Genomic DNA, 19,323 nt, shown 5'->3' on the forward strand with positions numbered 1-19,323 from the left:
TTCAGTGATTTTTAAGAAAATGTCTTCTACGTGCCCAAATGTGGATGTCCGTGGTTTATCCGTCATTCTTTTGAGAAAAAATGGTGTTTCATGAAAACCAGCAGCTGGTTCAACTCACAGCAATTTCCCAAGCGCTCTTCCTCTGGGCGGTCGTCACACGTCAGGAGTAGAAGTGCTGTGTGCGTATTTCCCATTTCGTCACATAGAATATTAAAAGTCAGGTACTAGTGTTGAGATTTAATAAAATTTATCATTTTTACTGGTTTATCTAGGATATTCTTAAATGATGCTGGCACGGTTTTACCCACCACTGCTTTTGTGCAGTGCAGATCCCTGCAAAGTGCACAAGGCAGGTAATGTCTTAATATTGCTGTGAAAACATTTTGACATCACATGCTCTGCTCCAGACGCTCAGTGACACTACTGCCCAGCCCGGCAGCAACTGAGAGCCTGGCACGTGCTTGAACCTAAAGGGGGGGCTCAAGGCCTCCCCAGTCTCCCCCCCACCTCCCCTGTCCATCCTCTGTCCCAACCTTGGGACCAAAGAGGTCCATGGGGGAGACCCAGGGGCTCTAGCTGTCGAGCTCCAAGTTCTCTCGCTCTCGATGACACACCCACTTGTCTTCATTCAGTGGTTTTGGGGACTCAGCCCTCTACCTTAGGCTCCAGTGCAGTTACCTCTCCTTTATTATTGTTCCAATTCCCCAAGGTCCACTATGATGGCTGAGGAATTTCAACCATCATAATAATGGAATCATAATCATTAAATATTAATATATAGTATGAAGGTTTAAAATTTGTATGAACTAATATGTTAATGCTTGGCTATGGGCATATGGCAGGAATTATCTAACTTTCACACATTTAATCCAAGAACCCGACATTGTCACAGTGTAAGGATACACCCTAGGTTTTATTTTTCCCTTTGAAAAGGATCCCAGGTCTCCACACTCCAATCTGCTTTAGGCTTGGGCTCATACATTTTGACCCTGGGCCTTCGGTCTTCTGCTATTGACAAGCAGGTGTGTGCCCTACAGTGGTGTCGTCTGTTGGCCCTGACACAGTGGGAGGTCCAAGTTGGGCTCCTGGACGTCAGAGTCAGGAGGGAGCAGAGGAAAGGTAAACATGTGGCAGTTCCTGCAGCAGAAACACAAGGCCAGGCGACACCGCTGGAGACAGGCACACAGGGTCATACACACTGTCCAGCCAGCGCCTCCCGACCTCTCACCCCACACGGTGCTCAGTGTGCTGTTTACTGTCCTGACTTCACAGGACAGTGACCATCGATCGCCGAGGAGTGCCAACTTAGGAGTACAACAGTGTGACCACCCAGAGGAAAATGCACGTCAAGACACCAGCTGGCGTCTCCCCATGTCACAGGTACAGATGTCGTGTGACCTCTGGGCTTCGCTCTTGGGTGCTGCAGCCCTTTCCAGACATATGCCCAGGGCCATGTCTGCAACTGTCCGTCTCGAGAGTTTAGGCCTCACGTTATGTAACCACATTGGAAATGGGATCTCGGGACCGAGAGAAGATGGGGGACGGGAGGGTAGGGAAAAGAAATCAACTCAACCAACATGTCTAATGAGTAACGACTACATGCAAAGATTTGTATCCCATAGCAGGTATCATTATCAGGGATGCTGTATATTTCACGTACTTGTGTGTTGTTTGTCTCCGATCCCAACATTAAAATGTGATGGGACTTGCCTGGTGGTGCAGTGGTTAAGAATTCGCCTGCCAATGCAGGGGACACAGGTTCGAGCCCTGGTCCGGGGAGATCCCACATGCCGCGGAGCAACTAAGCCCATGCGCCACAACTACTGAGCCTGTGCTCTAGACCCCGCAAGCCACAACTACTGACCCCACGCGCCACAACTACTGAAGCCCGTGCACCTAGAGTTGTGCTCTACAACAAGAGAAGCCACCGCAATGAGAAGCCCGCACACCGCAACAAAGAGTAGTTCTGGCTCGCGGCAACTAGAGAAAAGCCCGTGTGCAGCAACAATGACCCAACGCAGCCAAAAATAAATAAATAAAATAAATAAATTTATAAAATGTGAGCTCCCGGGAGGCAGAGCCTCGCATTTTGTTGACTGTTGTGTCCCCGGCACTGAGAAGTGTCTGGCACAGAGCAGGCATGCAATAAATATATGGTGAATTAATGAATGAAGACATTGCGCTAGCAGGTAGTAACGGAAAACAATTACTGTGCATCAGCACGGTGGGCTCTGTGCAAAGCATTTTGCAAGGGTTTTCCTCTTTCCTCTGCCTGGGCAGTCACATGGTCCCATTTTACAGATGAGGAGACTGCAGCTCAGAGAGGTCACATAACTTGCAGAAATGGTGGTGCTGAGGTTTGAACTCAGCTATTCTGTCTCTTGGGTCTTTAGGTCCGACCAAGCCTCCCATTCTACACGCCGGGAAAGTAACGAAGACCAATTAGACACAGTCCCTGTTCTGCAAGCAGAGATATGCTAATTGGATACAAAATTTGGAAACAAGTCAGAACCAGCCAAGGCAGTAAGTGGTAAGAAGCATCCCAGCGAAGCAGGCAATAGTGCTACGGGTTTGCAGAAGCGAATGGGGCAGACAGGAAAAGATATTAACTAACAGGATTATTGTTGAGTGATGGGATTATGAACGGTTACACTTTCTGTTTCCTACTTTATCTGTATTGCCTAGTTTTCCCATAGTGAATAAGTATTGCTTTTGTAATAAGAAAAAAAAATATTTATCTTTAGAAACTTTTCCCTTAAAAATTTAAAAATACATGTTCTAAGGCAAGTCTCCAAGGCAAGCTTCCTCCCTGTCATTTCCTTTGCCCTCCCACAAAGCATGCTGTATTACTAGTTTTTAAAATAACTTTTCAGGGCTTCCCTGGTGGTTGCGAATCCGCCTGCCAATGCAGGGGACACGGGTTCGAGCCCTGGTCCGGGAAGATACCACATGCCGCGGAGCAACTAAGCCCATGCGCCACAACTACTGAGCCTGCGCTCTAGAGCCCGCGAGCCACAACTGCTGAAGCCCGTGCGCCTGGAGCCCGTGCGCCGCAACAAGAGAAGCCACCGCAATGAGAAGCCCGTGCAGAGCAACAAAGAGTAGCCCCCGCTCGCCGCAACTAGAGAAAGCCCGCGCACAGCAACGAAGACACAACGCAGCCAAAAATAAATAAATAAATAAATTAAAATAACTTTTCAAATATACTCTGTGCATGTACAGGCATATGTTATATATACTTAAAAAAATATTTTTTCAAGGCCACATTAAATTAAATCTTAAGCCGGGAGTTCCCTGGTGGTCTAATGGTTAGGATTTGGTGCTATCACTGCTGTGGCCCAGGTTCAATCCCTCCTCGGGGAACTGAGATCCTGCAAGCCACGCAGTGCGGCCAAAACAAAACAAAAACCTTAACCCAAGGAGTCAGGATGGGCTGCTGAGGAAGAAAACATCTCTCAGCTTTTGCTTCACCTACCTCCAAGAAACAGGGCCAGGACTCAGGTGAGGTAAGATGGGCACCTGCTTTGGGCACAAAATTTAAGAGGCACCAAAAAACTCAGCAATCAAGATAAATAATATTTTAATTCAATATTTAAAAATCCAAATTAATGCAAAAAAATCCCTGAGAAACAAAACATCGAAATTGTATTTTTGTTTTTTTTGTCTGTGCGTGTGTCTTATGGAATCTTAGTTCCCTGACCAGGGATTGAACCCCGGGCCCTCGGCAGTGAGAGTGTGGAGTCCTAACCACTGGACCGCCAGGGAAGTCCCCGAAATTTTAAATAAAAACAGAACTAGGAAAAAAAAAAAAAGGGGGCAGATCCCGGTTATATGGAGGCTGAAACATATAATTGTGGACAGGGGAGAAGGGAGGCTTCTTTAAGAAAAAGATTACAAAATTACAAGTAAAAATTAGGTAAGAATATGAATATTTAGAATGAGGAAATAAATAACAACAAAGTATACATTATTAAAAACCTAACCTATACCACAAACATCACAAACTCCAGAAAACATAATTTTTTAATTGCCTAAAATGCTTCTATCATATGTTTTCCCCCTATATTTTTGTAGGAACATTTTGGAACATCCCCTTCAAGTTTCCTTCATATATCAGCTGTAAAAGTTGTATTACAGGTTTATGCCCCCAAACACAGGACTCTGATCAACTTTTTAATTTTTTTTAGATTTTTTTTTTTTTTGATGTGGACCATTTTTAAAGTTTTTATTGAATTTGTTACAATATTGCTTCTGTTTGATGTTTTGGTTTTTTGGCTGCAAGGCATGTGGGATCTTAGCTCCCAGACCGGGGATCGAACCCGCACCCCCTGCATTGGAAGTCGAAGTCTCAAACACTGGACCTCCAGGGAAGTCCCCAGGGCTCTGATCAATTCTATTTCACATGATAACCATCAAAAAGTATTCCTTTCCCCACGAGCCTTCCCAGAGCATCTCACAACACGGCAGCTGGCTTCTTCAGTGCCAGCAAGAGACCTAATCACAGAAGTGACACCCCATCACTGTTGCGTAGGAAGGCATCTCTAGGCCCTGCCCAGGATAAAGGACAGGGGATCACACTGAACACTGGAGGCCATCAGAACAGGCCACAGCAAAATGTGCCACTTTGGCATAAGGATTATTTTGAGCTGAAGAAAATCAAGAAACAACGTTGAGAAAATCAAGAAAAAAACCCTCTCTGCCCTCCCCGAATCTGGCTAAAAGCTGGACATAATTTCCATTTGCGAAGCTGTCTCCCTCCCTCATACCAGGAAGAGGAGGAGAACTCAGAGACTCATTGATTCTAGGCTCTTATCAGCCCAGAGACAGCACCAGGGGAATCTACACAACAAACCTTACTAGACAACCCTTATCTTCCATGAGTTTCTCTCATATATTTATCTTCCTGGGTTTGCCACTCCTAAAACTATAAACCCCCTTTCCTTGTCTTGTCTCTTCTCTACATATATATGGTTGTTTGTTAAGATAGTACTGTCGATGAAAAAAACTATGTTGAGGAAAAAAACTGATAGTTGATCTAATAAAGAAATGGAAAATTTTATTCAGGCCAACCTGACGATTTTAATCGGGGAAACAGTCTTTCAGAAAGCTCTGAGGACTGTCAAAGCACAGTTATGTAAGTTTTTGAGACAAAGGGTTATACGTCAAATGATGTATTATTTACAGTTTATACAATCTAGATCTGCATATACAGAGCAAGTAGTGGGTCATCCTGACTCTGTAAGATTAAGAAGGAATGGTATCTCCTAAGGAGGTCTGGTTAACGCAGAGGCGAAATACACTCTAAGGGGTAGTGAGGAGGCCCAAAGAGAAAAAAATGGACGTTTAAATTTTTCTTATCTTGCCATAAAATATGTATTTTACTTCATTGCATGACTATGCGAACACATCAGAAGGGGCCCGAGAACACTTACGTGTCCGTAGTTTCACCATAAATCTGCCTCTGAGCAGAAGTCATCATTACTAACTGGGCTGTTCCAGAAAAACGTCCCAAAGGAGGCAAAAATCTGGAAACTGCCTTAAAGACCAGGCAAGTTCAGTAAGTGGAGGTGGCAGGACGCTCCAGGCAACGAGGAGAGCACCAGTACTTTCAAGGGAAGAGCGTCCTCGAGAGTGCTGGTTTTTATATGACGGTGAGGATGGTGATGGTGACATTTGTGGTTCTGCCGTGGAATGCTTTGCTCAAACCAAAGCTTGGCGAAGCCCAGTGTGTAAACCAGGTAGAACTGCCCTTTCTCAGGCAGGCCTGGGGCCCTGCTGCCTTGGCTCACATCAGCCCAGGGGGTTCCTAGGGGAGCTCTGCAGAAAATGTCATCTGAAGGGGACGAGACAGGAGGGTGTGAAAGCCGATGGAGTCACATGATGTCAGGTGAGGGGTCTGGAGCATACGTAGATGTGCACAGTGGTGTCACAGCAGGCTACGACTCCTCCATCAGGGCTGCGCACAAGACATCTGCACGAGACAAAGAATTCCATGAAAAGCGAGTTTCCCTCCCACCTCTCGCCCCCAGTCCCTTGGTACGGCTCCCCAGAGCCATTCCTCTGTCGACAAGATCTTTCCAGAAATACGCCAGGCACACACAGAGATGTGTTCTGTATATATCAGTTTTTGTCCACATAAATATCCTATCCTTTGTTTTTTTGCTCGTTCATTTCCCCGCCCCCCACCAAACAAATCAACCAGGTTTGTTCTCTTGGGGGAAGTTGGTGGGAAGGAGAAAACTCAGAACAGGAAAGTTCAGAGAAACTTCCACGTGACTGGAGGGCAAGCAGACAGGGAGGAAACGGCCAAGCTCTGGGGTTACACCTGGAGCCGGATCCCGCTCTACCCCCTACGAGTTGAGAGCACATCCCTTGACCTCTGTGAGGCTCCATTTACTCTTTCTTTCAAAATTATGATAATAATGCCGTCCTGTTAGGACACTGGTCTGCAAGCGGCAGAAAGCCCAGTCACGCTGATTGAACCAGAAGGTTGTATTTATTTATTTATTTTTGAAACCTCACATGGTAGGAGGTCCAAAGACCAAGCTCCTTGGTTCTCAGTGACGGAGGGGCCGTGCCACCCCCCAAGCTGGGGTGTTTGCAAACAGGGGTACGGATTTCTCCGTTGTCACGATTCCGGGGGCTGCTAGCGGCATTTTGAGGGTAGGGCTCATGGATGTTAAGGATCTCAGACTGTTTGCAGCGGACGGTCACAACAAAGAACTGTCCTGCTCACAACGCCAGTAGCCTTCACACTGAGAAACCCGAGTGCCTCAAGGACCCTGTGTTTCCCACGCTCAGGAATCGCGTCACCTCTGAAGGTTGGCAAGGTGGCCTCGGCTGTCGTGGGCGCTATAGCACCGTCGCACCTCCTCTTGGCAAAAGGATGGAAGCTTCCTCTCGGACGTCCCCCTCGCGTCTTACTGGCTGGGTCACTTGCTCATTCCTGAACCCCTCCTAGGGTCGGATGAGACAGGAGCTCTTCTGGATGAGGGGGCCGGCCGCCTGGGGGAGGGGTGGGACATCTGCGAGCAAGATGGGTACCAGCCCCAGGCCGGCTACAAGAGTCAGAGGCTGCCTTAGGATCCTGGAAGGAGGCGCCGCCTGCGGCCACTCTTGCGCGTTCCCCTCCCCTTCCCCCAGGGCCTCTGTAGGGCTGAAAGGTGCCCCCCTGCAGCCTTACTGCTGCCTCCAATCTCCTCCCTCGCAGAGGCTCCCTGGCCTCCCTGACCAGGTCGGATCCCACCTTCTTAGCATCTGCTGCAGGGGCTGACTCTCTATGTACCCGTGTGGCTTTCTGGTTAACCTTGGTCTCTCCCGATATATGGAGAGCGCCCCGAGGGTGGGACCTCCGACGTTCCCACCAAACAGAGTGGGACAGGGCTGCGACCACGGCCCGAGGGCCCTGCGAGCGGGGCCTCCTTAAGTAACTTCGTCTCCCTCCTGTCCCCGCCCTGGAGCAGCTCCAGCCGCAATGAGGTCGGAGCCCAAGAGGGTCACCACAACCTCACAGTCTCTGTGAAGTCCTATTTCATCTTTAAGATAGTTGGCAAAGTTTGTACTTCACTCCATAATACGTCAATATTCACGTTAATGTAAAAACAGTGATCTTCTTTCCCAAATCTTTTTTTTTTTTTTCCCCCACACCTCCCGGCTTACCTCCGCAGGGAAAGCGCGGAGTCCTAACCACTGGACCGCCAGGGAGTTCCCGCCTTCTTCCCCAAATCTTGATGTTGTTCCATCTTCTTCCCCAAATCTTGATGTTGTTCCATCTTGACAAACCAGGTGTATCTGGGGCCTCTTGTAAGTCCCCAAGTTGAGACGCCGCCACGGCATTCCACACAGGGCACGGGCGGGCCCGAAAGATCCCAGCAAGGGGACCCGGCATCAGCACGTTCTTGCTAGAAATACTTTGGGGCCCATCCCGGGCCTACTGACTCCGAAGCCCTAGGGTAGGGCCCAGCCGTGAGCTCGCACACCCCCGCCAGATGACGCTGACGCGCGCCAGAATTTGAGAAGCCCCCACTTAGAGGCAGGTGGAGTCAGCCCTAGAAACGAAGCAAAGCAAAACCAACAGCGAGAAAACACTTCGGCCAGTCTCCTCCCCTCCCCCCGCTCGGGTTCGCGTCCCTGGAAGGCGGGCGGCGAGCGGCGGCCCCCGCTCCGGGCGGCCGGGGCTGTGGCGCGCGTCCCGAGGGCCCCTCTGCTCAGGCCCGAGCTCGGAGCGCGGCGGGCGGGACGAGGGGAGGAGCGGGGACGTGCCCCCGGGCCCCGCGGGAATGGCCTCCGGTCGCTCTCGGCTGGCGGCGGCCCGCCTCCCCCCGGCCCCGGCCCCGCGCGTCCCCGCACCGCCTCCGCCCCACAACTGGTCCGAGTGCCCCCCGCGCCGGGCCGGGCCCGCTTCCGAGCGCCCAGAACTTGGGGAGGAAGGAAGATACCGTCCCCGCTGGCGAGTTTCCCGCAGTTGTGCGCCTGCCCCGGGGACCTCCTGGGCCGATGCGACCGCCGGGAGGAGACCGCCCTGCGACCCTCCAGAGGGCAGGCCCGTCGGGACCCTCGGGGCCAACTTTGCGGACTGGAGAACGACGGAAGCTGAGCGCGAGTTCACCTGGAGCTCCGGAGGCAGGGCGGGCGCGGGCCCGCTGGGCGGGAAGGGGTGAAAGGGAGCCCCGACTTCCGCGCCGTCCCCCGTCTCCGCGGAGCCCTCGGACCCCGCCCGCCCGGGCCCAGCGGCCGCGCCTCCGGGCGCCGGGCCCTCCCCCGCCGCGGGCAGGCGCGACACCGAGCGGCCGCGCCCGGCCCCGGCCCGGCCCGCATCCTCCTCCCGCTCCGCGCTGGGCACCCCGGCTAAAACCCGGGGCCTCCCGACTGGGACTGCCTTCTCCGCTCGGGCCGGGGCGGGCGCTGCGCGCTTCTTCCACCACCCCAGGCGTCAGGTCTCCAGAGAACAAGTCCCGGGGCCAGACGGCGTCATGGAGCCCCCGCGGGCGCTGCTGCTAAGTTTGGAGGCGCCGGGACCTGCGCCTTTTGAAGACACCCCGCCTGCCGAGGAGCCGCCCGCCCCGGGCGTCCTCTGCACCGAGGGTGGCGGGGACGGCGGCGGCACGTCGGCGGCCCCGAGCCCCGACGCCGAGTCCCCGTGCCCGCAGGGAGAGACTGCCCCCCGGGAGCCGGAGGAGCCGCTGGGAAGCCGCCGCCGCTGCCGCTGCCGCGCGCGCTCCTGCTCTCTGCCCGCCGACCCGACCCTGCAGGCGGCCAAGTTCCTGCAGCGGCGGCAGCCGCCTGCCCCGGGGCCGGATGCGGAGGGCGGCGAGAGGGCCGAGGACGCGCCGCACGGCCCGGGCTGCTACGCCAAGTGCAAGAAGCGGGTGCAGTTCGCGGACGCGCTGGGGCTGAGCCTGGCCAGCGTGAAGCACTTCAGCGAGGCCGAGGAGCCGCAGGTGCCGCCCGCCGTGCTCTCCCGCCTGCGCAGCCTCCCGGCGCGCGCCGAGGACCTGGAGCAGCTCCCGGGCCTGCTGGCCGCGGCGGCGGCGGCGGCCGCGCCCCTCCGCGCACCGCCTCCCCGGCTGCGGCCTCTCTTCGAGCTCCCCGGGCCGAGCGCCGCAGCCGAGCGCCTGCGGCGACAGCGCGTGTGCCTGGAGCGCGTGCAGTGCTCGGCACCCTGGGGCGCGGAGGTGACCGGCTCCGGCCGGGTGCTGGGCTGCCCGGGGCCGCGCGTCGTGGCCGTGCGCTACACCTTCACCGAGTGGCGCTCCTTCCTGGACGTGCCGGCCGAGCTGCGGCCCGAGCCAGGGAAGCCGCCGCCTCCAGAGGCGCCGTCGGGGGAGCCGGGGGAGGCCGAGGAGGAGCCGAGCGCCGAGCGCTTCCACTTCGCGCTGTGCCTGCCGCCGGGCCTGCAGCCCAAGGCGGGGGAGGACGCGGACGCTCCGGGCGCCGCCGTCCACTTCGCCGTCCGCTACCGCTGCGCCCAGGGCGAGTACTGGGACAACAACGCGGGGGCCAACTACACGCTGCGCTACGTGCGCCCTGCCGACGCGCGCTGAGCCCGCAGTCCTCGGCAGCGACGCGGGAAGGGGCCGGCGGCGCGCGGAGCCGGGGCAGCCGCGACGCTTTGCGGAGCGCCATCCTCCTGGAGAGAGGGAGCCGCTCTCCGCAAGCTCGCACCCCAGACAGATCCCGCCAGCGGGCACGGAGCCCTACCCGGCGAAGCGCCCTACCTTCCCGGCCGCTTCCCCGTCGCTTTGGCCTCTGGAGTTCTCGCCGCGCGTCGAATGGGAAGAAATCCTCAAGATTCCGAGCAGTGGCTTTCTCCACGAAAAAGGCTCCTGACTCCGGAGCGAGGCTGCAAAACCTTGGGATGTGTGTTTTTAACTGTGGACGTCCCCTCGGGTCTCAGGGCGCCGTCGAAGCATCCCGCCGCCTCGCGGCGAGGGACGGCGTGAACTGCGGGCCCGCGGGAGCCCGCGGGCCTGTTTCTCGAGAAAACCAGGTGGGGCCTTGGCCGGGCAGTCCTTTTCTCTTACGTGGGATCTGGGAAATGTTTGCTGAGACTCGTGCGCTTGCGTACAAATGTCCTTTTGAAAAGTAAAGGCCACGTGCACGTCTGTTACTTGGTATTTCAGCTCCCGGCAGTTTGGGAGACCTTGGCAGCCGGGCCATCTTCTTCAGCGGATGATGCTGCACTTTAAAATAGTCAAACAACAATATTTTCAAATTTCCCTTCTTTCATTCCTCCTGTCTGATGTGGAAAGGCCCAGATTTCCCAAAATGGGCTAGAGCGTTCTTAAAAGTGTTCTGGAGAAGTCGTTCTTTCCCCGGGCAAAATAAGATGCTTGGTGAGTTGAAATGCCGGCGTAATCGGCAGGCCTTGGCGGTGAGCCGTCGGAGGCGGTCTTTGGCCTCCAGCCTCCAGCCGCGATGTGTAGGCAAAGCACATCGTAGCTGCTAGACTCCTGGGCCATTAGCAGTCAGAGAAGCCGGACTCTCGGTGGCTGGACTCCAGGCCGGGGAGATGAGGGACGGAAAGGTGGCCTTCTGTCCCTCTTGGAGCCACAGCAGGGAGTGGTGGCTTGAATGATGAAGCATGCCCAGCAAGAAAATCCTGCTCCGAATCCGGTGGGCACCAGCCTGGCTGGCCTTCTTCGTTCACTGCTGATGGCTGTGGATGCCAAGATCAGGGCTGGCGGGCCTCGGGAGGACTGGATTTCTTCATACGTTGGTCCTGCCTTGGTAACTTGTCTTTCTCTGGTTTTCACATGTTCGAGCACAGGGCTAGTACAATCAGTTGGTTTTGTGATGCTCATCTTTAAGGAGGGATTGTTTCACTGTTGCTTCCCAAGAACCCGGGTAGGTATCCTACAGCCCATGGGCCAAATTCAGCCTGAAGCCTGTTCTTGTAGGGCCTGAGAGCTAAGAATGTTTTTTACATTTTTAAATATTTGGAAAAATTCAAAAGAAGAATACTGTTTTCGTGACACATGAGAATTGTATGAAATTCAAATTTCAGTGTCCATAAATAAAGTTTTATAGGGACACAGCCATGCACGTTCATTCACATACTATCCATGATTGCTTTCCTGCTACAAGAGTAGAGTAGAGCAGATGCAACAGAGACCATATGGCAAAGTCTAAAATATTTACTATCTGGCCCTTTATAGAAAGTCTGCCAACCCCTGCTCTAGAGAAGTAGTATATTTTTTTAAACTATATATTGAGAGTCATACTTAATAAAGCAGTTAAACTTTTAGTAAAATTTGTCACTTGAAGTAAACCTCCTTTGGGTAAAGATAAAACTGGTTACCTTACTCTCAGGAATCTTGGTTGGTTACAGTAAACACTAAGACACCAAATGTACAATTATTACTGTACTGGGGAGGAGAATCTACCTGCTTCTTATTTCTAAGAAATAACAGAAAGTCAAGGCAGCTAAAATATAGCACCCATCTGAATTAACATCAAGCTACAAAAAACTGCCAGATATTTCGATGCCTCAAAATGGGATGTCTCAAGCTATAGGAATATTTAGATTGAACTCTGGTTTGTAGACATCCTTTTTGACTATAGCAGTGTTTGCCAGGGGTAACTGATCATGGAAAAAAAATCGAAGTACCAATTTATTAGTGGAAAGCCATCAAGTTAATGAATTACAATTTACTCTTGGAGTAAAGCAGACTAAAAAATGGTCACGTGGATGAAACAATACCTAATTCACATGTGCTTATAAAAAATCAATAACAATAAGCATTTATTAGAATTACATAACTTATTTTTCTGCTACTAAATACAAATGCAATCAAGCCTTTTCATTCTATGTCTGGTATTGGGCCTGGTATATCACTTCCTTTTTAAAAGCACATTATTGCATAATAACAACACCTAAATACATTTTATATTTTTCTTATGTATTTATGAATACATTTTAGTTGAAAAGTATTGATAGTGTATATGGCCTATAACACAGTTTGAAATGCTAGTTTATATGGTAGTAATGCACTCTTTTGAATTGTTTTAGATTACTTAAAATTAAATTAGGAACACAATATAATGATCAAAATAGAGAGCCTCTTGTCTGGTATCTTTTAAAATGGTAACCCATTAAATCTAGAATAAAATACATAAGAAATGGATTTTTAAGAGGTATTTACAGCAAAAATTTTATTCTTATAAAAACCATTACTGATTTTCAAAAGTATATTTTGGAATTCAAACAATTTTAAGAGTACTTATTTAACAATATAAGAACTTCAAACGTGGCTGTTGGGAAAGGAAATCTAGTTTTGCTCTCCCATAAATCTTGGAGAAAAGCTCTTCTAAGGTTCAGAAATTTGTAAAATATTTTCAACAGCCCAGTTTTTCTGCATGTGGTTATAGCCTTTCAAAGTCCTGGAACTGGCAGTCTTCTAAATGTCAGTTTAATTTTATGAAGTGCCAACTTTTTATTGTAGACTTCACTTTGTGAAGAAATGTAAGGACGTTAAAATAGGTCTTTTTGTTTGTTTGTTTCTGAAAAGTTTCAAAGGAAGAGGCAGTACTGAGGAAGTATTTACGAGTGTATTTCCTGAATGGAATGAACACACACACACTTATCTCCAAAGCAAAATTCCCACAATGCAGCTTGGCTTTTTGTGGTCATATTTATCACAACTTGATAAGTGAGGGTCATTCTACTTGAAAATGTAATAGCTTCAACATCTCACCCAGCTCTAGTGATCAAAAACTAAGTTCTGCTTAGCTCAGCTAATGATCCTGACCTCCACCAGACAGACTCCAGTTTCTTCTCTATAAGCAAGGGGGTCCATGGATCGCTGGGTCAGGGGATGTTGAATGAAGTGTGTGTTCCAATCTAAACAACAGTGTCATAAGAGAATTCCCTGGCGGTCCAGTGGTTAGGACTCTGCACCTTCACTGCGGAGGGCGCGGGTTCATTCCTTGGTGCGGGAACTAAGATCCTGCAAGCTGCGTGGTGTGGCAAAAAAAAAAAAAAAAAACAGCAACAAAAAAACACGTGTCAGAAGCAGTGGCTGGAAATGTGGCCTTCTGTACGGAACAAATGTCCCCTGATAAGCCCCAGGTTTATGAAGCAAGGTGACCAGTCGCTTCCAAGTCCTAACTGGGGAGGCCGGGACCCCGCGCCAGGGTGTGGGCACTGGAGCCTGGGAGCTGGTCGAGCACTGGGGCCACCAAGTGTCTCTGTCCAGGCAGGAGGGCCACAGCTCAGGCAGCTTTCCTGTGGCACCAGGGAGTGGGCATTTGTCACCCAGAGCCTGGGCTGTAGGGACGGGAACCTTCTGACAGGTGCGCAGTGCGTTTTCCACCTGGCCGTGCCCTCACCTGCCGGGCCCTCCTTCTGCCCTGAGCGGGGCAGGGCTTCCCTGGTGATGCGGTGGGTTTTGAGCCACGCAGAACCTGCTCATTTCATTTTTGGAGATCTGTGTTGGACTCTTGCTATATCGTTTTACGAGTCGTCCGTATTTCTGCTTTCTGGTACAACGGTTTTTGCACATTTTAGTATGCTAAGTTTTCTCATTCCCCGACTCATTTGCTTGTTTCTTAGGAGCATGTGGCTTGGAGCACTTGGGGAATTGTGGTCTGTGTCGTGTGTACTGTGTCAGGAGTGCAAGGAACAGCCTTCAGGAGGAAATGGCAGGCTTTGCCTTCGTGTGACACGGAACTGACAGACATGCCTTTTCGGCTCATGCAGTGGACACGGGTTTATAGGTTCAAAGAGGGCACCGTGGCATGTGGTAACTTAACAGGCAGCCCTGGCAAACAGTGAGCTGTTTGCTGTCCAGCTTTGCCCGGTCAGTCCCCGTGATGCCAGGCCTGGACGGTCTTCAGGATGGGGGTTGTGTTTTGTACAGTCACAGCGGCAAGGGGCTGGGAGCAGGGCAGAAACCGACAACCTGGGCCCAGGCCAGTGACCCCAGCTGTCCTCCTACAGGGCCATCCTGGCCTTATTGTCAATAAGCGGGCCGGTGCCTGGAAACCCCCGGAAGAGGCTGACCCTGGCTTCTCCTCGGGACTAGTGATGGACACTTTCCACTAGGTGACCTGCTGTGTTTCCTTGTTCCCCTTTGGACTCCCTTCCCCTGATCGGGGAGATTTTCAGGACGCAACCCTAAATGGTCCTTTAACCCTCCAAGGGCTGGTTGCTAGAGAGCTAACACTATAACTTTAGGTTCATTAGGACCTAAACGCCGTTAAATCTTTTTGGGAGACGTTGTATTTGCATCTTGTAGAGTTTAGTTCTTTGGCTTTGCCCCCTGTGAGTAGACACATTTTGGCAAGGAAAGAAGTGAGTGACATTTGGGCTGAATGGAGATTTTTTGAGATGGCGGAGATCAAGGGCTTGCTTTTAAGATGGGCTAGTGAGGTGTGCCTGGTGGATCTAACAGAAGAGTAGAAGTCTATTTAGGTCATGAGTTCAGAACCAGTTCAGCCCGGAAAATCTTTAGATACACAAACACCTCTGGTAAAGCAAAGACATTTTAGAGACACTTACAGACTTAAAGAAATGAGAGCAGTGTCATTACTCATCCCATTCATATTGCTGGCACTGCTCAGGTTCTCTGAAACTTGTTAGCTCAAGTCACTACCCCAGGAGAACCAACAGCGTCCTAAAGTATCCCAAAATGGGAAACTCGGTCTGAAAATCTGAATTGAATAAAGATTGAAAGCGGGTGGGTTTCGTGAACTAAGCTTGGAACATTTAATCTCCAAGTTGAAAAACGCATGAGCACATCCCACAGAAGGCCTTTCTACAAAGAGCTACACGTGTTCTGTTGAGGAAACATCCACTCCAAAAGACAAGAAGTTTATGGTCATGGGAAACTCATGGTCTTTATAGGGGCCCCTGGCAGGGCTCTCTAGAGTGTTTGTGGGTCCAGCGCCTCTCTGGACAGCTTTGGGTGAAGAACCCCTGTTACCAGGAGGCTGTTCTGGGGCAGCTGAAGCAGGATCTTGCATACCCTGAGTAGGTGGAAGAGGTTACTATTTCTCGGAGGGAGTTCGGTTTTGTCTCATTTTTACATTATATAAAAGGAAATGTGCGTTTATATTCAGAACCACTTTAAATGGCCTAGAGAATTCCATTTGTATGTCCCTTTCAGTCTGGTTAAGAAGTTGTGTTTTTATGCACAGACTTAAGCCATGTTGTTTATAAAATTATATTTTTCAGCCAGAAAGTCCCAAACCCTGTGTGTTACCCATGTCACAGTGAAGTGCCGACCCTGAAATTAGTGAGGTCTATTTGTTGTATTAGGATTGTAAATATAAATCTAATTCAGTTTGAAGGTCCCTGGGATATCTAATAATTGATATTGTGTGGATAAGTACAGATATAAATGGATATTGCAGGCAAGTCCTTAACAATGAAATACACAATATGTTCTTTTGGGAAAAAAAATAGTCCGCGTTTAGAAAAATCTGTGAGTCCCCTGCTTAGCTCCCAACCTCCCCGCCCCCCGACCCCCAGATCTGAACTAGAGGTTGCTTTTGTTACCAGATCCTGAGTGATTTTGGACTTTGCTGTTGACCAGATAGTCATTAAAATGAATTTCTCTATTGGTGTGATTGCCCTGAAAGGCTAGTTTTTCTGGCCGAGGAAACACCTTCAAAACGGCTGTAAGGTGTTGAGTTCTGAGGCTGGGGGCTGCCCTGCCCTGCATGGCCCACCAGGATGGAGCCAGGAGAAGGTGCAGGGGAGGAAGCGCTGCTTTGGGCCTGGGCCGAGTGGGCTGAAGGCTGCTGTGAAGGCCAAAGCGTAGCATCTTGGGCCTTGGCTTTCGACTCTGCCACATCCAGGTGGCTCAGGAGACCTCACCAGATGAACCTGTTAGAGCCAAGGGTTTCTGAAGCCGTCGGCACCATCCTCTGTAGGTACAGGCATGAGGGGCCCTGGCAGACACCTGTGACGTGTTACCTGTACGTGACGGCGGAGGCTGGGCATTGTCTGGCAACAAGTTCCGGCTTCTGTGAAGGCGCTCCCTTTGTGAGCCATGGTCTGACTTCCGCAGGTGAGCCCAGAGCCCGGCGTGGTTGAGGTCCACGGCCACTGCAATGTCACCAAACACCCACGTCACTCCTCCAGGGTCTGAAAGTACAATGTAGCTCACCCTGGTATGTCTGGGATCCCCGAGCTTTCTCAGGGGACTGCCTGTGACAGCTCTGACTCGACAGGGGCTCCCAGCCCTGTGCGGGGTAGGGGCGGATCTCAGGGTCCAAGATGACCATGGCTGTTGGGGGCACAGAGTCTGCCCTCGCGAGCTGCAACCAGGGGGCCCAAGTGGTCCTTTATCAGCCACGCAGCAGTGGCAAGAGTGGGCGCTCTTCCAGACAGGATATTTTAATGTGATTATATGGAATTTTGTACAGTTCCTTCTAACAATGTGAGAGAAAATAACCTCATTACCCTGCCTTTTGAAATCTGCCTGAGCAATGTGCCCTGTGGAATGTCTGGGGTGAGTAACAGATTTCTGTGAATGTGATTTTTGATACTGTTTATTTAAACTGAGAACTACTGTAGTGCAAACCCAGCCCTTGTGTTTCTCCTCGGTTTTTAAAAGGATGATTATATTTTTGTGGTTTGAAAATGTCTTTTCAATTCTAAGGATTTTTTGGGAAATTTTCTGTTTGCTGCTCTGCTGTATGGTGATATTTCTGTATGTGTCGCACCTAAAAAAATGCTGAACCCAAAGTCCTGATTTGAATAAAGAATGTAAAGCAATTTGGGACTTTGAAAGCTGTCACTGAGTCTGTGGACGTATCCGGTGGTCACAACTGGGATGGGGGCCGGGGGGCGAGGTGGCCACCGGCACCTAGTGGGCAGAGGCTGGGGGTGCTGCCAGCATCCTACAATGCACAGGACGGCCCCCAGCAAAGGGGTCCTGAAATCTCAGTGCTGAGGCTGGAGAACCCTGAGCTGATAGTACTGTCCCAGCTTTGATTTCCTGGTTTTGATAATGTACTAAGGTTACAGAAGATACTATCACTGTGGAAAGCTATGTGAAGTATATAGGGGAATTCTCTGCTTTTTCTGCAAATTCTTGTGAGCTTCAAACCATTTCAAATAAAAAGTTAATAACAACAACGTCCAATTAAACTTTTTTTTAAAAAAGAAAACCTGCCATTGCGAAGCGTGTACAGCGTCGTGAGGCGCCGTGCTAGTGGGGAAGCACGCTTAGCCACCAGGGAGGTGGCCTCACGTGGGACAGATGCACCTGCTCCAGGTGAGCCAGGCTGGCAGCGGACACAGCTCGGCCCTGGCTGGCTGTGTGCTCTGAAATATGTCCCTTCCCTCGTGAGCAGGAGTTTTCACGTCTGCCAAATGGGGGCAGTAATTCTTGCCGCACCACACAGCTGTGAGCATGAAGGGAAGTTATTCGTGGAGTGCCAAGCACACACCTTGTTCTCAGCACCTTCCTCTCTCTCTGGCCTCTGCTGGCTGGTTTCTACTGGCTCCGTTATGAGGATGGAAACTGTCTGACTTCATCTGAACAGGGGAAGAGTGAATGAATCTTCTAATTTGGGGAACAAATTGTAGGGGCTCCCACTGTGAGAACCTGACAGACTGTTCTTGGTACCTGGGCGGACAGCCAGTTGTTTCTGCTGTTCACAGGATGGGATGTATATTACATGTATATTACACAGATATACGTACAATGTACATATGTTCATCTGACTTCTATCTTTGCATTTCCTTGCAACAGCTTCTTCAGAGATTATCCGCCCTATGTTAAGCAGCTACGTTTGGGGGCCTCCTGTTTGTTGACTGCTGTCTGACATTGTTGAACAGCCATTCTTTGTGGCCTGTTTCGGTTCTGTGACCGCCCACTCCTGACTCACCCCCTTCCCCTCAAGCTGCTCCTTGTCAGTCTCTGTTGGGGCTGATTCTCCTGTCTGTCACCCTGTCCTCCAAAAATTTTTCAACATTCTGTTCTCTTATAAAGAGGCTACGAACTCCATGGGGTGTGTGTGTGTGGGAACTGTGTCTAATTCTTTTTGTGCCCCCCCCCGCAGTGGCCAGCATGCCCTGAGCCAGCTCGTCGGAATCCATTCACTGTCTCTGCAAGTGTCGATGGGGCACTGCCCATGCGGCAGGCACAGCCGTGGCCCTGGGACACGTGGGGATTAAGACCTGCGGGGCGTGGCTGTCACGGAGCTCACGTTCGGGATGGTTGGAGCTTTGTGTGGACGACTCCCGAGCTGCATCTATGCTCACATTTCCACCTTCCTTTCCTCTCCAAGCCCCAGCCGGCTAGCTCCACACACGTAAGGAAATGCCATTTCCCCCCATAAATCTGACACTCGGCATCCCTGGGGTGGGTGCTGTGAGAATCTCTGTTAGGGGAGGGCTGGGAGGCCAACGTGGCCCTGCCTGTTTCTCTCAGGTGGGTCTTCCTCGTGCTGGAGGGCGCGGGTGGTCTTTGGACAAAGGCTGCTGCCTTCTACCGCAGGGAGCTGCTTCTCAGCCTAGAGCCTGGTCTGTCCATCCACCCCTTTACATCAAACCTGTTTCACGAGCAAATATGTCCAGATGTCCAAGGAGTGAGACTGTCACGTTGAAAACCTGTTTGGCGGCATCTACTGAAGCCGACCATACACATAACCCGCTGATCAGAAACTCCACACTCGTACATCAGCGTGTACATGTGGGCACCAAGAGACACGTGCAGGAGGTTTACAGCAGTGTTGTTTGTAACAGTCAAAAGCAGGAAACAACACGTGCTACAGTCCTGACCAGCCACCTGGAGATCTTCACGCAGCACCTGAAACGGCGTGGATGGCACAGAGGAGGGAGACCCAGGTCCACACACCCCACGTCAC

The 19,323-nt window shown here is 51.1% G+C and overlaps 2 protein-coding genes across 7 annotated transcripts in view; one reads left to right on the top strand and one right to left on the bottom strand.

Moving 5' to 3' along the window:
* Positions 1-8,738, bottom strand: part of RPP40 (ribonuclease P/MRP subunit p40) — a 60,799-nt gene extending 52,061 nt beyond the window's left edge. For 3 of the 6 annotated variants that reach the window (XM_059937834.1, XM_059937839.1, XM_059937832.1), the window contains exons 1-3: positions 7,660-8,339; positions 6,814-6,957; positions 5,433-5,971 (exon numbers count right to left, since the gene is read on the bottom strand). The gene's annotated coding sequence lies outside the window, so the exon portion shown is untranslated. Of the gene's footprint in view, positions 1-5,432; positions 5,972-6,813; positions 7,006-7,659; positions 8,340-8,608 lie in introns of those variants that run through there. The other 3 variants (XM_059937835.1, XM_059937836.1, XM_059937833.1) reach the window with 3 other exon arrangements.
* A 39-nt stretch (positions 8,739-8,777) lies between these two features.
* PPP1R3G (protein phosphatase 1 regulatory subunit 3G) lies at positions 8,778-17,558 on the top strand. Its single transcript, XM_059937840.1, has 2 exons — positions 8,778-11,229; positions 14,054-17,558. The coding sequence occupies exon 1, from the start codon at positions 8,973-8,975 to the stop codon at positions 10,041-10,043; it is 1,071 nt and encodes a 356-aa protein (XP_059793823.1). The 5' UTR covers positions 8,778-8,972; the 3' UTR covers positions 10,044-11,229; positions 14,054-17,558.
* Positions 17,559-19,323: the final 1,765 nt, after the last annotated feature.

Source organism: Balaenoptera ricei, chromosome 11 (genome assembly GCF_028023285.1).
Source record: "Balaenoptera ricei isolate mBalRic1 chromosome 11, mBalRic1.hap2, whole genome shotgun sequence".
NCBI classification, from domain to species: domain Eukaryota; kingdom Metazoa; phylum Chordata; class Mammalia; order Artiodactyla; family Balaenopteridae; genus Balaenoptera; species Balaenoptera ricei.

Excerpts from the sequence above, each read along its gene's own strand:
- PPP1R3G (XM_059937840.1), top strand. The coding sequence starts at position 8,973 with ATGGAGCCCCCGCGGGCGCTGCTGCTAAGTTTGGAGGCGCCGGGACCT.